Raw genomic sequence first — 22919 nt, 5'->3', positions numbered from 1 at the left:
CAGAAAAGTGTGAAACTTTTCCTGCGTGAGAAGCAGACACGTTCCTGTCATTCCTGCTGCTGAGTCACTCAGGTGTCTGAAAAACACGGAGGTCTTTGAACTCATCACAGAAACCAGCTGCAACGTCACAAAGTCAAAAATAAACTTTATTTTTATTTATTTATTGTAGAAAATGCAGCATCAACATGGATCAGTCTGGAAAGGGTCTGTAGGGCGCGTGCACGAGCCGGCTCGCTTCAGAGGGGCGCGTGCTGCGCGAGGAACGCGCGGATCCTCTGCAGGAGCTCCTTCTTCACGCTGTCGGGCACGAGCGCTGCAACAGGATGGAGACATGCTGGTGAGATGATGCAGATAAAACTCATTTCATGTTCAAATAAAATAAATAAAAAACTTTTAACCATTAATATCTTTATTAAAAATTATGAAATTTTTGCTTTTCAAATTTAGCAAATTAATAAATTTGATTATTTTTCACAATAAATTAAAGAAAAAGTATAATGAAAATAATAAACTATTTATCTCGGTAATTATTTTATTTGTTTTATTTTTTTGTTAATATTTATTTTAATGAGTTCAATATTTTAATATTTTTAATTAAATATAAAGTAAAAAATAAATCTAATTAAAATAAATTACCTTAGTAATTTATATTATTATTAAAAACACTATTGTTATTAATACTAACAATAGTTATGAACTATAACATACTAAATCTTTGTTAAATTAAGTATTAATTGATAATACATGAAGTGATCATTAAATATTTCAATAACATTTATATTTTATTTGACTTAAATACATATCTAAATAAACATAACATGTTTTTACTTTTTAATTTTACAAATATATAAAAAAAACTACATACAGACTAAAAGGAGAGAAAATAAAAAGTGGAAAATAAAAAATACATAAATGTGTGAATAAAAAAGGAGATAAAATAAATAAAAAGAATTGAAGAACGGGCATCAAGAAGTTCATTAAATTACTTTAATCTGACCAAACAGAAGCTGAATTGATTTAGTGAAATATTGTGATTTTGAACCTGATAAATTCCAATAACATAATAAAGTATCTATAAGTTTTCTGGGAAAACCTGCAGCTGTAACGTTGCCAGATCCTGCGTCAGAAACAAGCAACCTGATCTCTGAAAAGCAAACCGTGGGACAATCAGTGCAGCTTCCTGAAATAACTGCGATTCTCCGGAGGCGATGAAGACGAGTCGAGCCTTAAATAGCATCATTGTTGAAGGAAGCTCGCTGAACAGACCAGTCAGACCAGTAGAAGATGGGCTCTTTTGTTGTGTACAGTCTGACAGCATAATGAAGGCTCATTGTTGCAACGGATCTCTTCCTGGCTCCGGGTCCGGCTCGCTGCAGGTGCTTTTATGTTGTCCTGTGTGTTGCTGCAGTTACAGACTCATCACACGCGGCGGTAACATGACGACGTGTGAAAACGAGCTGCATGGAACGACTTAAAACGACTTAAAACGAATTAAAACGACTTAAAACGACTTAAAACGACTTAAAACGACTTAAAACGAATTAAAACGACTTAAAACGACTTAAAACGACTTAAAACAACTTACACCAGGGAAGGTTTATTTAAGCACCTTCATAAAAACATTTAATGTGATCGAAAAGCACGAAGCCCCGGAGAGGCTGATGCCAGGAGCCCCGAGGCCCCAGATGCTGACTTCCAGTTCCACCGCAGCATCTGGAAACAGCTGCATGCAGGATGGAACAGTTTAGCTGCAACTCTCAGGGCGTCAAGTCATTTTCTTTTCTAAAACCAAACTTTTACAAACATAACTCCGTTTCTCTGCAAGCGGTGGGACTTTACGCCGCCTGTCTGAACGTCGTCTTATCACAGTTATGGTTTAGTTTCATATTCAGTAAGTTTATAACCATCAGTTCTTTCCCTGAATCTCTGCAAGCTGCTAAAAATATTTAACTTTAATTATATTCAGTTTACTTTTATTTCTAAACAAAAGCAAAATTTCACTTTTGGTTTATAAATAAAATAATAAATAAAAATAAAATAAATAAAAAATATAAATAAAAATCAAGTAAAATTAAATGAGATTTAAATGAGCTAAATACAATAAGACAACAATAAAATAGAAAATAAATCGAATAAATTAAATCAAATAATCCTCCTAAAATAAAAAGAAAAAGAAAAAAAAGATTTAAAAAATGAAGTGATGCTGCTGTACGGAGACGTCGCTTCCCTGCAGCCTGATGTTTGTTTTCAAAATAATATCCAGTTCGAGACGGAAGCTGGAGGTTAGTTGTGGTGTGTGTGTGTGTGTGTGTTTGTGTGTGTGTGCGCGCGCACAGAGAGATTGTGATCAGGCGCAGCTCTGATTTGAAAGACTTGTTTCTTCTATGTGAAGCACTTTGTGCTGCGTTTTGTATGAAAAGTTCTTTATAAATAAAGTTTATACATTTAATTAACATATTATTTATTGCTGAGGAGTTGCAGATAAATAAACAGACAAAATAAACCAGAATAAAAAAGAAAAACAAGGAAATTTATGAAATAACTGAATGAATAAATAAATAATATGTCAAACTTAATAAAGAATGAAAAGCTTGTTTTATTTATTTATTTATTTATTGTTGAAGGTGAAGAAGCTTTGCGTGCCTGTTAATGTGAAGTTAATCTGGAAATGTGAAATCTGACTGAAATAGAACTGAGCTTGTTTTCTTTGTGATTTTAAATAAACAAACATCCTGAAGAGGAACTAGAAGCAGTTGGCTTGTATCCCTCCGCCCCCTGCTGTTGCGGCCGTGCACTACCTCTGCCTTTAGGCGTGACTTCTGTGACCAGGTCCTCCACTGTGACATGCTCCAGGCCCTTTTCTCTGATCACATCTGGAAAACAGATGATCGTAGATTTAATGGTGCCGCTGGACGGAAGCGCATCTATCTGCATCCACATCTATCTGCATCCACATCTATCTGCATCCGCATCTATCTGCATCCGCATCTATCTGCATTCACATCTATCTGCATCCACATCTATCTGCATCCGCATCTATCTGCATCCGCATCTATCTGCATCTATCTGCATCCACATCTATCTGCATCCACATCTATCTGCATCCACATCTATCTGCATCCACATCTATCTGCATCCACATCTATCTGCATCCACATCTATCTGCATCCACATCTATCTGCATCTATCTGCATCCACATCTATCTGCATCCACATCTATCTGCATCCACATCTATCTGCATCCACATCTATCTGCATCCACATCTATCTGCATCTATCTGCATCCGCATCTATCTGCATCCGCATCTATCTGCATCCGCATCTATCTGCATCCACATCTATCTGCATCCACATCTATCTGCATCCGCATCTATCTGCATCCGCATCTATCTGCATCCGCATCTATCTGCATCTATCTGCATCCACATCTATCTGCATCCGCATCTATCTGCATCCGCATCTATCTGCATCCGCATCTATCTGCATCCGCATCTATCTGCATCCACATCTATCTGCATCCACATCTATCTGCATCCACATCTATCTGCATCCGCATCTATCTGCATCCACATCTATCTGCATCTATCTGCATCTATCTGCATCCACATCTATCTGCATCCGCATCTATCCGTATCTATCTGCATCCACATCTATCTGCATCCACATCTATCTGCATCTATCTGCATCCGCATCTATCTGCATCCGCATCTATCTGCATCTATCTGCATCCACATCTATCTGCATCCACATCTATCTGCATCCACATCTATCTGCATCTATCTGCATCCGCATCTATCTGCATCCGCATCTATCTGCATCTATCTGCATCCACATCTATCTGCATCCACATCTATCTGCATCCGCATCTATCTGCATCCACATCTATCTGCATCCGCATCTATCTGCATCCACATCTATCTGCATCCGCATCTATCTGCATCTATCTGCATCCACATCTATCTGCATCCACATCTATCTGCATCCACATCTATCTGCATCTATCTGCATCCGCATCTATCTGCATCCGCATCTATCTGCATCTATCTGCATCCACATCTATCTGCATCCACATCTATCTGCATCCGCATCTATCTGCATCCACATCTATCTGCATCCACATCTATCTGCATCCACATCTATCTGCATCCACATCTATCTGCATCCGCATCTATCTGCATCCACATCTATCTGCATCCGCATCTATCTGCATCCACATCTATCTGCATCCACATCTATCTGCATCCGCATCTATCTGCATCCGCATCTATCTGCATCCGCATCTATCTGCATCCACATCTATCTGCATCCACATCTATCTGCATCCACATCTATCTGCATCCATATCTATCTGCATCTATCTGCATCCGCATCTATCTGCATCCACATCTATCTGCATCCGCATCTATCTGCATCTATCTGCATCCATATCTATCTGCATCTATCTGCATCCATATCTATCTGCATCTATCTGCATCTATCTGCATCCATATCTATCTGCATCTATCTGCATCTATCTGCATCTATCTGCATCTATCTGCATCCGCATCTATCTGCATCTATCTGCATCTATCTGCATCTATCTGCATCCATATCTATCTGCATCTATCTGCATCTATCTGCATCTATCTGCATCTATCTGCATCCGCATCTATCTGCATCTATCTGCATCTATCTGCATCTATCTGCATCCGCATCTATCTGCATCTATCTGCATCCACATCTATCTGCATCCGCATCTATCTGCATCCACATCTATCTGCATCCGCATCTATCTGCATCCGCATCTATCTGCATCCACATCTATCTGCATCCACATCTATCTGCATCCACATCTATCTGCATCCACATCTATCTGCATCCATATCTATCTGCATCCGCATCTATCTGCATCTATCTGCATCCACATCTATCTGCATCTATCTGCATCCACATCTATCTGCATCTATCTGCATCTGCATCTATCTGCATCCGCATCTATCTGCATCCGCATCTATCTGCATCCATATCTATCTGCATCCACATCTATCTGCATCCATATCTATCTGCATCCGCATCTATCTGCATCTATCTGCATCCGAATCTATCTGCATCCACATCTATCTGCATCCACATCTATCTGCATCTATCTGCATCCACATCTATCTGCATCCACATCTATCTGCATCCACATCTATCTGCATTCACATCTATCTGCATCCGCATCTATCTGCATCTATCTGCATCCGCATCTATCTGCATCCGCATCTATCTGCATCCACATCTATCTGCATCTATCTGCATCCGAATCTATCTGCATTCACATCTATCTGCATCCGCATCTATCTGCATTCACATCTATCTGCATCCGCATCTATCTGCATCCGCATCTATCTGCATTCACATCTATCTGCATCCACATCTATCTGCATCCATATCTATCTGCATCTATCTGCATCCACATCTATCTGCATTCACATCTATCTGCATCTATCTGCATCCACATCTATCTGCATCCGCATCTATCTGCATTCACATCTATCTGCATCCACATCTATCTGCATCCACATCTATCTGCATCCACATCTATCTGCATCCGCATCTATCTGCATCTATCTGCATCCGCATCTATCTGCATCCACATCTATCTGCATCCATATCTATCTGCATCCACATCTATCTGCATCCACATCTATCTGCATCCACATCTATCTGCATCCGCATCTATCTGCATCTATCTGCATCCACATCTATCTGCATCCACATCTATCTGCATCCATATCTATCTGCATCCGCATCTATCTGCATCTATCTGCATCCACATCTTTCTGCATCCGTATCTATCTGCATCCGTATCTATCTGCATCCGTATCTATCTGCATCCACATCTATCTGCATCCGTATCTATCTGCATCCACATCTATCTGCATCCACATCTATCTGCATCCACATCTATCTGCATCCACATCTATCTGCATCCACATCTATCTGCATCCACATCTTTCTGCATCCACATCTATCTGCATCCACATCTATCTGCATCTATCTGCATCCACATCTATCTGCATCCACATCTATCTGCATTCACATCTATCTGCATCCACATCTATCTGCATCCGCATCTATCTGCATCCACATCTATCTGCATCTATCTGCATCCACATCTATCTGCATCCACATCTATCTGCATCCACATCTATCTGCATCCACATCTATCCGCATCTATCTGTAGCCACATCTATCTGCATCCGCATCTATCTGCATCCACATCTATCTGCATCCGCATCTATCTGCATCCACATCTATCTGCATCCGCATCTATCTGCATCTGCATCTATCTGCAGCCGCATCTATCTGCATCCACATCTATCTGCATCCACATCTATCCGCATCTATCTGTATCCACATCTATCTGCATCCGCATCTATCTGCATCCGCATCTATCTGCATCTATCTGCATCCACATCTATCTGCATCCGCATCTATCTGCATCCACATCTATCTGCATCCGCATCTATCTGCATCCACATCTATCTGCATCTATCTGCATCCACATCTATCTGCATCTATCTGCATCCACATCTATCTGCATCCGCATCTATCTGCATCCACATCTATCTGCATCCGCATCTATCTGCATCTGCATCCGCATCTATCTGCATCCGCATCTATCTGCATCTGCATCCACATCTATCTGCATCCGCATCTATCTGCATCCGCATCTATCTGCATCCGCATCTATCTGCATCTATCTGCATCCGCATCTATCTGCATCTATCTGCATCCGCATCTATCTGCATCCACATCTATCTGCATCCCAATCTATCTGCATCCACATCTATCTGCATCTATCTGCATCCACATCTATCTGCATCCGCATCTATCTGCATCCCAATCTATCTGCATCCACATCTATCTGCATCTATCTGCATCCGCATCTATCTGCATCCACATCTATCTGCATCTAACTGCATCCGCATCTATCTGCATCCGCATCTATCTGCATCCGCATCTATCTGCATCCACATCTATCTGCATCCGCATCTATCTGCATCCGCATCTATCTGCATCCACATCTATCTGCATCCGCATCTATCTGCATCTATCTGCATCCGCATCTATCTGCATCTATCTGCATCCACATCTATCTGCATCTATCTGCATCCACATCTATCTGCATCTATCTGCATCCACATCTATCTGCATCCGCATCTATCTGCATCCACATCTATCTGCATCCGCATCTATCTGCATCCGCATCTATCTGCATCCGCATCTATCTGCATCCGCATCTATCTGCATCTATCTGCATCCACATCTATCTGTATCCACATCTATCTGCATCCGCATCTATCTGCATCCGCATCTATCTGCATCCGCATCTATCTGCATCTATCTGCATCCGCATCTATCCGCATCTGCATCTATCTGCATCCACATCTATCTGCATCTATCTGCATCCGCATCTATCTGCATCCACATCTATCTGCATCCGCATCTATCTGCATCTATCTGCATCCACATCTATCTGCATCCACATCTATCTGCATTCACATCTATCTGCATCCACATCTATCTGCATTCACATCTATCTGCATCCACATCTATCTGCATCCACATCTATCTGCATCTATCTGCATCCACATCTATCTGCATCCACATCTATCTGCATCCACATCTATCTGCATCCGCATCTATCTGCATCCACATCTATCTGCATCCGCATCTATCTGCATCCACATCTATCTGCATCCGCATCTATCTGCATCTATCTGCATCCGCATCTATCTGCATCCACATCTATCTGCATCCGCATCTATCTGCATCCACATCTATCTGCATCCGCATCTATCTGCATCCACATCTATCTGCATCCACATCTATCTGCATCCACATCTATCTGCATCCGTATCTATCTGCATCCACATCTATCTGCATCCGCATCTATCTGCATCCACATCTATCTGCATCCGTATCTATCTGCATCCACATCTATCTGCATCCACATCTATCTGCATCTATCTGCATCCGCATCTATCTGCATCCACATCTATCTGCATCCACATCTATCTGCATCCACATCTATCTGCTTCCACATCTATCTGCATCCACATCTATCTGCATCCACATCCATCTGCATCCACATCTATCTGCATCCGCATCTATCTGCATCCACATCTATCTGCATCCGTATCTATCTGCATCCACATCTATCTGCATCCACATCTATCTGCATCTATCTGCATCCGCATCTATCTGCATCCACATCTATCTGCATCCACATCTATCTGCATCCACATCTATCTGCTTCCACATCTATCTGCATCCACATCTATCTGCATCCACATCTATCTGCATCCACATCTATCTGCTTCCACATCTATCTGCATCCACATCTATCTGCATCCACATCTATCTGCATCCACATCTATCTGCATCTATCTGCATCCGCATCTATCTGCATCCACATCTATCTGCATCCGCATCTATCTGCATCTGCATCTATCTGCATCCGCATCTATCTGCATCCATATCTATCTGCATCCGAATCTATCTGCATCCACATCTATCTGCATCCACATCTATCTGCATCCGCATCTATCTGCATCCGCATCTATCTGCATCCACATCTATCTGCATCCGCATCTATCTGCATCCGCATCTATCTGCATCCGCATCTATCTGCATCCATATCTATCTGCATCCACATCTATCTGCATCCACATCTATCTGCATCCGCATCTATCTGCATCCGCATCTATCTGCATCCACATCTATCTGCATCCACATCTATCTGCATCCGCATCTATCTGCATCCACATCTATCTGCATCCACATCTATCTGCATCCGTATCTATCTGCATCCACATCTATCTGCATCCGCATCTATCTGCATCCACATCTATCTGCATCCGCATCTATCTGCATCCACATCTATCTGCATCCGCATCTATCTGCATCCGCATCTATCTGCATCTATCTGCATCCACATCTATCTGCATCCGCATCTATCTGCATCCGTATCTATCTGCATCCACATCTATCTGCATCCGCATCTATCTGCATCCACATCTATCTGCATCCACATCTATCTGCATCCGCATCTATCTGCATCCACATCTATCTGCATCCGCATCTATCTGCATCCGTATCTATCTGCATCCGCATCTATCTGCATCCGCATCTATCTGCATCCACATCTATCTGCATCCACATCTATCTGCTTCCACATCTATCTGCATCCACATCTATCTGCATCCACATCTATCTGCATCCACATCTATCTGCATCCGCATCTATCTGCATCCACATCTATCTGCATCCGCATCTATCTGCATCCGCATCTATCTGCATCCACATCTATCTGCATCCATATCTATCTGCATCTATCTGCATCCGTATCTATCTGCATCCACATCTATCTGCATCCGCATCTATCTGCATCCACATCTATCTGCATCCACATCTATCTGCATCCACATCTATCTGCATCTATCTGCATCCGTATCTATCTGCATCCACATCTATCTGCATCCATATCTATCTGCATCTATCTGCATCCGTATCTATCTGCATCCACATCTATCTGCATCCATATCTATCTGCATCTATCTGCATCCACATCTATCTGCATCCATATCTATCTGCATCTATCTGCATCCGTATCTATCTGCATCCACATCTATCTGCATCCACATCTATCTGCATCCACATCTATCTGCATCCACATCTATCTGCATCCATATCTATCTGCATCTATCTGCATCCGTATCTATCTGCATCCACATCTATCTGCATCCGCATCTATCTGCATCCACATCTATCTGCATCCATATCTATCTGCATCTATCTGCATCCGTATCTATCTGCATCCACATCTATCTGCATCCGCATCTATCTGCATCCGCATCTATCTGCATCCACATCTATCTGCATCCATATCTATCTGCATCTATCTGCATCCACATCTATCTGCATCCGTATCTATCTGCATCCACATCTATCTGCATCCGCATCTATCTGCATTCCCATCTATCTGCATCCACATCTATCTGCATCCACATCTATCTGCATCCACATCTATCTGCATCCACATCTATCTGCATCTATCTGCATCTGCATCCACATCTATCTGCATCCACATCTATCTGCATCTATCTGCATCTGCATCCACATCTATCTGCATCCACATCTATCTGCATCTATCTGCATCTGCATCCACATCTATCTGCATCCACATCTATCTGCATCCACATCTATCTGCATCTATCTGCATCCGCATCTATCTGCATCCGTATCTATCTGCATCCACATCTATCTGCATCTGCATCCACATCTATCTGCATCCGCATCTATCTGCATCCACATCTATCTGCATCCGCATCTATCTGCATCCACATCTATCTGCATCCACATCTATCTGCATCTATCTGCATCCACATCTATCTGCATCCACATCTATCTGCATCTATCTGCATCCACATCTATCTGCATCCACATCTATCTGCATCCACATCTATCTGCATCCACATCTGCATCCACATCTATCTGCATCCACATCTATCTGCATCCATATCTATCTGCATCTATCTGCATCCGCATCTATCTGCATCCGTATCTATCTTCATCCACATCTATCTGCATCCACATCTATCTGCATCCGCATCTATCTGCATCCGCATCTATCTGCATCCACATCTATCTGCATCTATCTGCATCCACATCTATCTGCATCCGCATCTATCTGCATCCGCATCTATCTGCATCCGCATCTATCTGCATCTATCTGCATCCACATCTATCTGCATCCGCATCTATCTGCATCCGCATCTATCTGCATCCGCATCTATCTGCATCCACATCTATCTGCATCCGCATCTATCTGCATCCGCATCTATCTGCATCCACATCTATCTGCATCCACATCTATCTGCATCCGCATCTATCTGCATCCGTGCAACAAGTACGCACCTTTACACTGGGCTTTCAGCTGGTCCTTCCACCCACACTCCACCAGTTTCACGCGCAGCAGCTCTTTCAACCTGCGCTCACAGTTCAGAGGAGAGATGTGAGGATTGAAGGGGGGCAGATGTGGATTCATCCTGCAGAGGAGAGCCGCTTACCGCTCCCGTTCCCCCATTTCTATCAGCTGCTGGTTCATGGCGGCTCTCAGCTGGTAGTCTTTACTCATGATCACACACAGACACGCTCACTTCACCTTTCATTTACACCGGCTTCACCTTACCTGTATAGCTGAGGAACACTGAGTCCGCTCGTTTAATGGTGCCGTCTAAAACACGACAAGCTCCAACTTTCCGCATCGTATTTACACCCTTACAGGAAACCAGCTGTACTCTCTGAAATACTATCAGTCTAAAGTACCTTTATTTGTTAAATAACTAGACCGCTATAAATACGAAGTCGTGATTGGAGGAGTGAGATTTAAAATAAATAAATAAATAAATAAACTCCATTTCCCATGATGCCCCGGGCGGTCCGCTCTGAAATGGCTCCGTGTAATTCCTGGGAGGAAACGTGGGTCCTGCTATTTTCTTCAGTAATATCGCCATCGTGCTGCACAAGTCGTCGTGTTCTGTGACAAGCCAGAACATGGCAGCATCTAACTACTCCCTGAAGGTCAACAGGGACCTTTTGGACCCCAACTTTGAGAGTTACAGGTTGTCTCTGGACGCCATACCGACGTACAACGTTGAGCTGGATGCCGGTGAGACACTCTTAGCAAGTGTGCTAGTCCTGATTAAACCACTGTCTTCTGACTACTGGGGAGAAAGCAGGACTAACATCATAGTTAAGATCCTGTTAGTCAAGATTAGTAAATTAAGATTAGTGTGTAATGTAGATGCTTAACTTGGCTGATTTGTCTGCAGTGTAGAAATAGCCTTTCTGAACTTCCCACAGAGAAACCTGAACATGACAGATGCTCACTGTGAGTCATTTCTACCAATCCAAGGAAGCCGAATTTACATGCAGATTGTTGACAAACAGCATTGAAACAACACACCTGCTAATGAGCCAAAAAGTCAACAAAACAGAAGACTAAACGTTTGGCTTATTGCAAGACTTTACAAAACAATCAAAGCAGGAGCAGATAATAAATTGTAAGAAAAACATCCAAAGTAAAAAACTATTTTCTTCTTTAATAAACTTGTGTTGAATGAAACAGACAGCCGGATCGGTCTCCTTACAGCTTGCCAGAGCTTGGAAGGATGGAGCATCGGTGGAATTTGCAGCTGAATGTTGGCTCAGATGCGTCTGAATCCTCTGCAACCTGTTTGTTTCATTCTTCAGTCCCAGATGTTTGGCTGGTATCTGACTGGAGCTGAACCGGCAGACGGGCTTCTCAGAGCCACATTGTGGAGCTAAACCCATCCTGCAGGAAGGCAGCGCTCTCCCCTGCAGAAGCAGGATCATGGAGAGGCTGCTGCTGCCTCCGCATTTCACTGTTCCACAGAAGTTTTCCCTCATCGTAAACGGGACCAATCAGGCTTTCCGATTAGACGTGTTTTCTCTTTTACACCAACTTTCTTTTAGTTGTTCTATTTAAATCTCAGTTCTAACATTCAGGGATAAATCCAGGCTGATCTGATGACGTACTCAGTTGTTTTAAGATAAAAATCCTTGTTTTTCTGAGAAATGTGCTGTAAAAAGCCGGTGAAATGAGCTTAATGTCCTTCTTTGCTGCAGCTGTGGAGGAGGTGAAGCTGAAGGACACCCAGTACACCCTGGAACACATGCGTGCTTTCGGCATGTACAACTACCTGCACCTGGACCCCTGGTATGAAGACAGCGTTTTGTTTGTGGACTGCAGTGGTAGAGTTCTCAGTCTCACCGTCACTCTGGTGAGTTTTCCGATCCTCTAGAGCGCTTCTCACGTTTCTCTGCTGCTCTGATGCAGGTTTACAGCTGGTTTACAGCAGGTTTATAGCATGTTTATAGCATGTTTACAGCTGGTTTACAGCTGGTTTACAGCAGGTTTACAGCATGTTTACAGCAGGTTGACAGCTGGTTTACAGCAGGTTTACAGCATGTTTACAGCATGTTTACAGCATGTTTACTGCAGGTTTACAGCATGTTTACAGCAGGTTGACAGCAGGTTTACAGCTGGCTTACAGCTGGTTTACAGCAGGTTTATAGCATGTTTACAGCAGGTTTACAGCAGGTTTACAGCAGGTTTACAGCAGGTTTACAGCTGGTTTACAGCTGGTTTACAGCAGGTTGACAGCAGGTTGACAGCAGGTTGACAGCAGGTTTACAGCTGGTTTACAGCAGGTTTACAGCAGGTTGACAGCAGGTTGACAGCTGGTTTACAGCAGGTTTACAGCAGGTTTATAGCATGTTTACAGCATGTTTACAGCAGGTTGACAGCAGGTTTACAGCAGGTTGACAGCAGGTTTACAGCAGGTTTATAGCATGTTTACAGCTGGTTTACAGCTGGTTTACAGCTGGTTGACAGCAGGTTGACAGCAGGTTTACAGCAGGTTTACAGCAGGTTTACAGCAGGTTTACAGCAGGTTTACAGCTGGTTTACAGCCGGTTTATAGCATGTTTACAGCAGGTTTACAGCTGGTTTACAGCTGGTTTACAGCCGGTTTACACCCGGTTTACAGCCGGTTTACAGCTGGTTTACAGCAGGTTTATAGCATGTTTACAGCTGGTTTACAGCATGTTTACAGCTGGTTGACAGCAGGTTTATAGCATGTTTACAGCTGGTTTACAGCATGTTTACAGCTGGTTTACAGCAGGTTTATAGCATGTTTACAGCTGGTTTACAACAGGTTTACAGCTGGTTTACAACAGGTTTACAGCTGGTTTACAGCTGGTTTACAGCAGGTTTATAGCATGTTTACAGCTGGTTTACAGCAGGTTTACAGCTGGCTTACAGCATGTTTACAGCAGGTTTACAGCTAGTTTACAGCTGGTTTACAGCATGTTTACAGCTGGTTTACAGCAGGTTTACAGCTGGTTTACAGCTGGTTTACAGCTGGTTTACAGCCGGTTTACACCCGGTTTACAGCTGGTTTACAGCTGGTTTACAGCAGGTTTACAGCATGTTTACAGCTGGTTTACAGCATGTTTACAGCTGGTTGACAGCAGGTTTATAGCATGTTTACAGCTGGTTTACAGCATGTTTACAGCTGGTTTACAGCAGGTTTATAGCATGTTTACAGCTGGTTTACAGCTGGTTTACAGCAGGTTTATAGCATGTTTACAGCTGGTTTACAGCAGGTTTACAGCTGGCTTACAGCATGTTTACAGCAGGTTTACAGCTGGTTTACAGCTGGTTTACAGCATGTTTACAGCAGGTTTACAGCTGGTTTACAGCAGGTTTACAGCAGGTTTAAAGCATGTTTACAGCAGGTTTACAGCAGGTTGACAGCAGGTTTATAGCATGTTTACAGCTGGTTTACAGCTGGTTTAGGGCTGATTTATAGCTGGTTACAGCATGTTTACAGCAGGTTGACAGCAGGTTGACAGCAGGTTTACAGCAGGTTTATAGCATGTTTACAGCATGTTTACAGCAGGTTTACAGCAGGTTGACAGCAGGTTTACAGCAGGTTGACAGCAGGTTGACAGCAGGTTTATAGCATGTTTACAGCTGGTTTACAGCTGGTTTACAGCTGGTTTACAGCTGGTTGACAGCAGGTTGACAGCAGGTTGACAGCAGGTTGACAGCAGGTTTACAGCAGGTTTACAGCTGGTTTACAGCAGGTTTATAGCATGTTTACAGCAGGTTTACAGCAGGTTTACAGCAGGTTTACAGCCGGTTTATAGCATGTTTACAGCAGGTTTACAGCAGGTTTACAGCTGGTTTACAGCTGGTTTACAGCCGGTTTACAGCCGGTTTACAGCTGGTTTACAGCTGGTTTACAGCAGGTTTATAGCATGTTTACAGCTGGTTTACAGCATGTTTACAGCTGGTTGACAGCTGGTTTATAGCATGTTTACAGCTGGTTTACAGCATGTTTACAGCATGTTTACAGCAGGTTTATAGCATGTTTACAGCTGGTTTACAACAGGTTTACAGCTGGTTTACAGCTGGTTTACAGCAGGTTTACAGCAGGTTTATAGCATGTTTACAGCAGGTTTACAGCAGGTTTACAGCTGGCTTACAGCATGTTTACAGCAGGTTTACAGCCGGTTTATAGCATGTTTACAGCAGGTTTACAGCAGGTTTACAGCTGGTTTACAGCTGGTTTACAGCCGGTTTACAGCCGGTTTACAGCTGGTTTACAGCTGGTTTACAGCAGGTTTATAGCATGTTTACAGCTGGTTTACAGCATGTTTACAGCTGGTTGACAGCTGGTTTATAGCATGTTTACAGCTGGTTTACAGCATGTTTACAGCATGTTTACAGCAGGTTTATAGCATGTTTACAGCTGGTTTACAACAGGTTTACAGCTGGTTTACAGCTGGTTTACAGCAGGTTTACAGCAGGTTTATAGCATGTTTACAGCAGGTTTACAGCAGGTTTACAGCTGGCTTACAGCATGTTTACAGCAGGTTTACAGCAGGTTTACAGCTGGTTTACAGCTGGTTTACAGCATGTTTACAGCTGGTTTACAGCAGGTTTACAGCTGGTTTACAGCAGGTTTACAGCATGTTTACAGCTGGTTTACAGCAGGTTGACAGCAGGTTTATAGCATGTTTACAGCTGGTTTACAGCTGGTTTAGGGCTGATTTATAGCTGGTTACAGCAGGTATATAGCAGGTTCACACCTGTTTTACAGCTGGTATATAGCAGGTTGACAGCAGGTTTATTGCTAGTTTACAGCAGGTTTACAGCAGGTTGAAAGCTGGTTTACAGCAGGTTTACAGCAGGTTTACAGCGTGTTTACAGTGGGGTTACTGCTGTAATCTGTCTCCAGTCTGAGAGGAGGACGGCTCTTGTCTGGCCTGAACATAACGTACATCCCCCATTGCTTCCATATTCTGATGTTTGAGCATCCTAATAATTTATCTCACTTGCTGGAAACCTTTCTGTCTCTTGCTTTAACAGCGGTTTGTTGTGTAAAGACGTCTTGCTGCTGACGTGTTGCAAAGGACAAAAGAAAAAAAGGTGACGTTAAATTCCAGCAGCGATGCTGCAGCGAGCTGAAAGCAGGACTTCACACAACTCGATGAATTAATGATAGAAACGTCCAGCAGGAGCTGATCTGGATATTCTCTTTAGCTTAACTAGTAATATTCAGTCACATCCACTTGAATGTTCCTATGAGAGATGGAATAAGACCTGGCACCTGCTCATCTAATCTGTCAGATGGATTTATCAGGCTGAGGATAAATATTCTGAAAAGGAGGATCCATGAGATGACATGTTTTTGATTTTATTTTGGTTTTTTGTCATTTTTATTTTTATGATAATTTTACATTTTATTTTGATATTGTTTTATTTAAATATAAATCAAAACTTTTATTTAGTAGGATATGATGTAATTCACTACAGACAGTTTATTTCTTTATTTTTTATTTTATTAAGAATTGATCCAATTATATTTTACATAATTTAAATGTAAAATTTTATTTTTTATTTAAGATAATAAATTATTTTTAATAATTTATTATCTAAATTTTAATTTAGATTTTATTTTATCTTATTTTAACGTAAATTAAAATTTTTATGGTTTTTTTTACATTTTTGATTTAGGATGATTTTATTTAATCCCTTTTTGTCTTAATTTCATTTCATTTCATTTCATTTCATTTGCAATGCAACTGTATTTATAATGCACTTTAAAAACAACAACGTTGACACAAGTGCCACAGAATTGTGATTGGCAGAAGAGGACAATTAAAATGTAAAATACTACAACTACAAGTAAAATAATTGCAGTCGACCGAAAGCAATGAAAATAAAATCAGATCAGAAGTGTCACCTTGTCGTCGTGTAGAAAAAGCAGCGTAAACAGATGATCTTTAGCAGAGATCTAAAAGCAGAAACAGAGGAGGCCTGTCTGGTACATGAAGGAAGCTCGTTCCAGTTTCGGTGCTGCTGCTGTAAAGGTCTGGTCCTCTCTGAGCTTCCGTTAGTCCTGGTGCAGTCAGGAGAAGCTGGTCAGCCGATCTGAGCGACCCAGAGCCCTGTAGGGATGGAGAAGCATCCCTAATTTAATTAAATTAAATTTTCTTATTTTTATCTGAATTATTCTCATGTTCGCCGTGTTGCCATGGTGACCGATGACACGCCTGACCGTCTCGCTCTTCTCCTTGTCTTTGTTGACGAGCGTTGTGGTTTTTCCATCACTTTGAAGAACTTCATCAGGAAACTTTTAGTGAAACGACACAAAGTTTATAACATTCAGCAGTTTGAAATATTTTCAGCATTTTAGGAACTTAATATAAATCAAGTGATTTTACACTTTATTTCACACATATTTCTATTTAAAATGAATATTTGTAATCTCATTTTATTCACACATTTAGTTTATTTGACGTCTTTATATTTTATTTACAGCCTAAAAATCCTGCTGGATTTAAAACATTTAACAACAAGGAGATTAAAATCCAGTCATTTGTGCGTTCTCATGTTCCCCCTGCAAGGACCCCGATCTGATAAACACTGACGTAGATCTCTCCTGCTCTGGTCAACAGGACGTAAACGCTGCAGGATGAGGGGGTTGTAATGAACCGTGTTCCCCAGCAGGTGGCGCTCAAACACAGCAGCTGCTCGTCTGAAAAATCCCAACTCATAGACGACACAAGTTGTGCTGCTTTGATCTTCTGGACTTTTCCTTCCCTCTGAGGCGGAATCTGCAGCAGACTGAAGTTTCTGCACACAAAGTTTCACATGATTTATGCCTTTAATCACAGGATTGGTTCTACTGGGTTCTGGTCCGGGTTTCTTACAGATCCCAAGATGAAAACCCTCCTGACGACCTTTCAGCCGAGGCTTCTTTCATGTCTGGGACCTTTTTCAGCATAATTACAGATAATGGTGCCTACTGGAGGTTTCTTTCTTCTGAAATGATGATGATCGCGTTTCTGGCTTTCAGCGCCGCCATTAAATGAAATGAATTTAAATGTGTTGCTTAAGTCCTAATTACAGTGATCACATGCTAATTATCGTCCTCGTGGGGCTTTTGTGTTCCATCATTACATGGGCGGTTCACGCCCTCCTTGGGGCATCAACGGGCTCGTGAGCTGAAGAAAAGGAGCTCCATCATGCCAGCGATGTGATGGAGTGTCACGCTGCACGGCTGCTTAAAACACCTTGATCTGTGGGCTGGATTGCACACAAAGTCACATGATGGCGGTGAAATGGCTTTTTCTGCTGTTTTAAGTATCTGAATGTGGCTGTGGAACAACAACATCAAGGAAATGGTGTTTGCATGTGATATTTAATTGATGACTCCAGCGATTGATTCTGCTCGACAGGCGATTTTAATCGTTTACACATACGTCATTCACACACGCTCGTAACTACCTGAGAAGATGGGAAAGCCTGGATGTGCACGGAGATGTCCACGGAGAGTCGTCTTCTGCTGGAAAATGGGAACAATGCCAGAAAGTTGGCAATTTTTGTTTCTTATCTAATTATTACTGTGCGATTATTGTAATACTAACGGTGTCCACCAGGGGGCAGAAGACAAGTGTCAGACTTTTGGGTTTTAACTATAGACCATATGTGAAAGATGTACGGAGCCTTCAGCGGTTAAAAGTTAAGCCTATGCGGAAGTGCATAAAACTGCAGTTCCCCCTTCATCCACTAGGGGCTGCAAAACAGAGCAAATCCCCATAGACTCCCATATTAAAAAGACCAACTTCACAGCAGGAATAAACATGTTTACAGCGGGAATAAACATGTTTCCTGCAGAAATAAACATGTTTACAGCGGGAATAAACATGTTTACAGCGGGAATAAACATGTTTACTGCAGAAATAAACATGTTTAAAGCAGGAATAAACATGTTTACAGCAGAAATAAACATGTTTACAGCAGGAATAAACATGTTTACAGCGGGAATAAACATGTTTACAGCAGGAATAAACATGTTTACAGCAGGAATAAACATGTTTACAGCAGAAATAAACATGTTTACAGCAGAAATAAACATGTTTACAGCCTGGTACAAAAATCCATTTTAGGTTTAACAGGTCAGGTTAACCTTCATGACAGCTGTGGGGGGAGTGAATTTTTTTTCTAACTCGCCCATTTAAAAGTAATTTAATCTTAAATTTTGGCATATTTAGGGGCGTGTCCTTTTCATTGACAGGTACCCGATCTCCCGCTTCAAGTAAGAAGAACGTAGAACAACCGCGGTTTTTAGCCGGTTAACAACGTGACTTAGCTTTAGCCCGCTTACCTCCGTTAGCTGGTTAGCTCCCGTTATCTCCGGGTTAGCTCGGTTAGCTCTTAGCTACAGAAAGCTCAGAGTTCGCTCGATGTCAATCATTCACCATGATCCACCTGCCAAGATGGTGATGGTAGGAACCGCCCACCGAGCTTCAATTCAGCTGTTCAGAAACCTACGGGTGATGTCACAGAGGTTCCGCCCATCTTTTATATACAGTCTATGGTTTTAACATAGGGTACCATATATAGTCTACCATCACCATCTTGGCAGGGACATACGTGTCATCTCCACCGGAAAATACAAATATGGACAAAGAGGTGGAGCTGAGAGGGGGGCTGTGAGCGTCATGGTGGATGATTGACATCGAGCGAACTCCGAGCTTTCTGTAGCTAAAAGCTAACCGAGCTAACCCAGAGATAACAGGAGCTAACCAGCTAACGGAGGTAATTGGACTAAAGCTAAGTCACATTATTAACCGGCTAAAACCTGCGGTTGTTCTACGTTCTTCTGACTTGAAACAGGAGATTGGTACCTGTCAATAAAAAGGACATGCCCTTAAATATTAATATTTAGTAACTTGCTTCCTTTTTAATTGTTGTTTTAGATTCCGTTCTATTTAAAAATGTGATGTTTGTGAAGTTTTATGATCCTAAATATTGTCTTGGGGGATGTGATTCCAGGACACGGCTCTGGGAAAACCCAGAGAGGTTTACCGTCTGATTGCGGACACCGGCCGATGTGATGATCGCCTCTGCGCCTCCCTCAGCCTCACCTCGGCGACCTGGGCAGCTGTGTCCGACGGCGGCGGCCGGCTGGTCCTGCTCCGCACCGGAAAGAGAGGCGACAGCTCTCACATGAAGTGGGAAGTAAGTAAAGCTGCTGCAACGCACCAAGAAAAGCTTTGTTGGCTTTCCTCCTCATTTACAGCTTTTCTCAATCAAAAGCATGCCTCATACTCTCAGAACAAATACACACACGCGCACACACACTCAGATTGGGGGAAAAAACCCTCAAATCTCCTGTTAAAAATACTTTGTGTTATTTCTTCTAAAAATGTTTTTTTTGCAGATGACAGACAAACCACCACATGAAGACATTAATAAAAAGCAATTTAACACTAAAAACAATCCTACATTCAAAATAATGACTTATATTTTGCTCCTACTGCAGTCCGTACATACATTAATCTCTTGTAAAATATTTTAGAATATTATTTTATACTCAGAAGACACAAAGGCAGCGCAGAGTCCATCCCAGCCACCTCAGAAGAGCCGACTTCTCCTGCTCCTCTGCATCTTCTTCTGCTTCGCCTTGAGTATCCAAACGCTACTCGGCGTGTTAGTGTCTTAAAACAAGTGTGTTTTCGCCCTGCAGTTGGGAGTGTAAAGCAGGAGTTGTTCGTCCTGCGGATCGGTGCATCAGTTACATGACGTGTTTATTGTTTCTCAAGTTCCAATCCTTGTATTTAAACAGTTGAGAGAAACATCCTGTTGAGCATGTCAGCCGTCGGGATGCAACATGTTTTAAACATCAGTGGCTCACAGAGAAGCAAAGTGTGTCATTTCAACACCTTTACGTTTAAAAAAAAAGAAAAAAAAATCCTAAAATTTCACGTTATTTGTCCTGCAGACACACTGTGATGTTTAGTTTGCTCAGACGGGGGTTTATAGGGGTATATCTGTTTATTTTATGCAGTTTTCCTCCATTTTCAGATGTCAAATCTGAAGAAATACACCAAGTTTGGCCTTCCTGTTATGATGTTTGCACTGTGCCATCTATACCAGAAACGAACTGGTCACATGACCCAGCACGTCACGTCCGGGGACATGTAAATGTGAAAAAGTGTTTCTATTACACTTATGCGATATATATTTCCATACCAAAACCTCTGAAAACCTCCTTATGAGAGCGTTAACACTTTTTAGCAGTATTGAAGACTTTTTTCTAAATGCAGTTGTTTCCATTTGTGGTTTTTATTGAGATATTTAGTTTTTATGCAATTCTAGTTGTGATGGAAACACACCTGTAAGCTGCGTTTCCATGACATTTTTTCACAAAATAAAAGCGATATTTGTAAGTTTTGATAAACAACAATTGTGATTGGCCGTTTTTTTTATTGAATGGTGTTTTAGCGCATTAGTCTGTTAGTCTGAAGTCTCGTAAAATCTTGCGAAATTTTACAAAAGTTGCGGCTTATGCTTGGTAGCTACGTTATTTTGGGGTTTTCTGCTTGCTGCGAAGAATTTTCTACGGCTTTTCGAAGCTTTTCTTCCTGATTTTCTTTCCTAAAACGCTGAAATTTGCCGTTGTTGGTTCCGCACCGCGCCATCTTCACCCGAAACGGACTGGTCACATGACCCTGCACATCACGTCCAGGGACTCGTAAATGTGAAAAAAGTGTGTCCATTACACTTTTGCGATATATTTCTATATCAAAACATCTTAAAAAACCTCTTTACAAGCGCGTAAACACTTTTTAGCAATATTTAGGACTTTTTTCTAAATGTCGATGTTTCCATTGGTGTTTTTTTTTTGCGATATTTAGTTTTTATGTAATTCTAGGTGTGATGGAAACACAGCTAGTGTTTCTAGCCGAGTACATTTCAGGTTTTCTGAAGGATAAATAAGAAACAAATGGTGAAATTTCATGTGCATGGAATGTTCTAGAAATGTGTTTATTTTAACTTGCTGGTATGGAAGACTATTGAAGGTGATAACCGCTGCAGTATGTCTGGTTAGAACATAATGTAATACTCTCAAGAAAAATCCAGGCCATTAGTCCTTTAAACGTTTAATCAGTTGCCATGCAATTGTTGTTTCTGAAAATACAAGAAAGTAAACAGCTTAATTTTTACATGTGATATCTCTTTCGTGCAGTGCTAATTCGCTGAAGTAGCAGCATACAGTTAACAACTTAAATGAACAAGAATATCTATGTACATAGAAACATACAATCACCAATAACTTCCCAAGTTCTGCACTTACTTGCTATTGCATGCACAAATCATGGACTGACAACTTATGGGAAAACTTAAACACCTTCTGACTTAATTTTGTGAGAAAGGTAGAGTGGTCCTTGCCTTAGGTGGCCAAAAACGTGCCTGACTGAAACTAAACCACATTAAAAAACTCGCCACCAGGTGGTGCCAAACCGCACAAACAGCAACAACCTGGCCTTTTTAACAGTGTTGACATGACTCTGTCAGTAGTCAGGTTTGTTGCAGCAGGGAAACATCTACAACCTGCAGGACAGTGTCCCATGAGGACCTAAGCTGGTCATGCAGGCTTTGTGCAGCGTGTTAATGATCATTAAATGTCTTTTTGGCAAATATTCAGACGTTTATTACAAGTAAAAACGATGTTGTGTCTGCAGCCGCTGTTCAGCAAGGACATGGGTGACCCTTTCACCGTCCTACACAGCGTCTCTCACGTCCAGGCCGGCGTCCACGCCATGGAGGTTCTGCTGCTTCGCATCCAGAAAGACCCAGAGGAAACCAAAGGAAGTGGATACTCGGTGTCGCTGGAGTGGATCACAGTCGCCAACACGGCGGGACATGGTGGGTGATGTGCCGAGATGGTAGGGTCATCGGTCATCGTCTGAATTTCTTTAGTTGGAACTGAAACGCACCA

General features: G+C 42.0%; 2 protein-coding genes across 2 annotated transcripts in view; one reads left to right on the top strand and one right to left on the bottom strand.

Moving 5' to 3' along the window:
* Positions 1-181: 181 nt before the first annotated feature.
* On the bottom strand, positions 182-11232 carry LOC306770342 (transcription and mRNA export factor ENY2-like). Its single transcript, XM_079259201.1, has 4 exons — positions 11100-11232; positions 10948-11018; positions 2799-2873; positions 182-313 (listed from the first exon to the last, which is right to left on the bottom strand). The coding sequence occupies exons 1-4, from the start codon at positions 11165-11167 to the stop codon at positions 237-239; spliced, it is 291 nt and encodes a 96-aa protein (XP_079115327.1). The 5' UTR covers positions 11168-11232; the 3' UTR covers positions 182-236.
* Positions 11233-11495: 263 nt separating this feature from the next.
* The window catches only part of nudcd1 (NudC domain containing 1), a gene marked incomplete at its 3' end in the record, with an annotated part of 100482 nt that continues 89058 nt past the window's right edge, over positions 11496-22919 (top strand). Inside the window, exons 1-4 of the mRNA XM_079259195.1 lie at positions 11496-11701; positions 12682-12836; positions 19970-20155; positions 22663-22846. Of these exons, the coding sequence (XP_079115321.1) occupies positions 11587-11701; positions 12682-12836; positions 19970-20155; positions 22663-22846 (640 nt within the window). The 5' untranslated portion in view covers positions 11496-11586. The remainder of the gene's footprint in view (positions 11702-12681; positions 12837-19969; positions 20156-22662; positions 22847-22919) is intronic.

Source organism: Telmatherina bonti (genome assembly GCF_933228915.1).
Source record: "Telmatherina bonti genome assembly, chromosome: 19".
Classification (NCBI taxonomy): Eukaryota; Metazoa; Chordata; class Actinopteri; order Atheriniformes; family Telmatherinidae; genus Telmatherina; species Telmatherina bonti.
This window is presented reverse-complemented; position numbering and strand designations above follow the sequence as displayed.

Coding starts and splice junctions, on each gene's coding strand:
- LOC306770342 (XM_079259201.1), bottom strand. CDS start 11,167: ATGAGTAAAGACTACCAGCTGAGAGCCGCCATGAACCAGCAGCTGATA. Junction 11,019..11,099: donor GAAATGGGGGAACGGGAGCG/GTAAGCGGCTCT, acceptor CTGTGAGCGCAG/GTTGAAAGAGCTGCTGCGCG. Junction 2,874..10,947: donor GCTGAAAGCCCAGTGTAAAG/GTGCGTACTTGT, acceptor TCTGTTTTCCAG/ATGTGATCAGAGAAAAGGGC.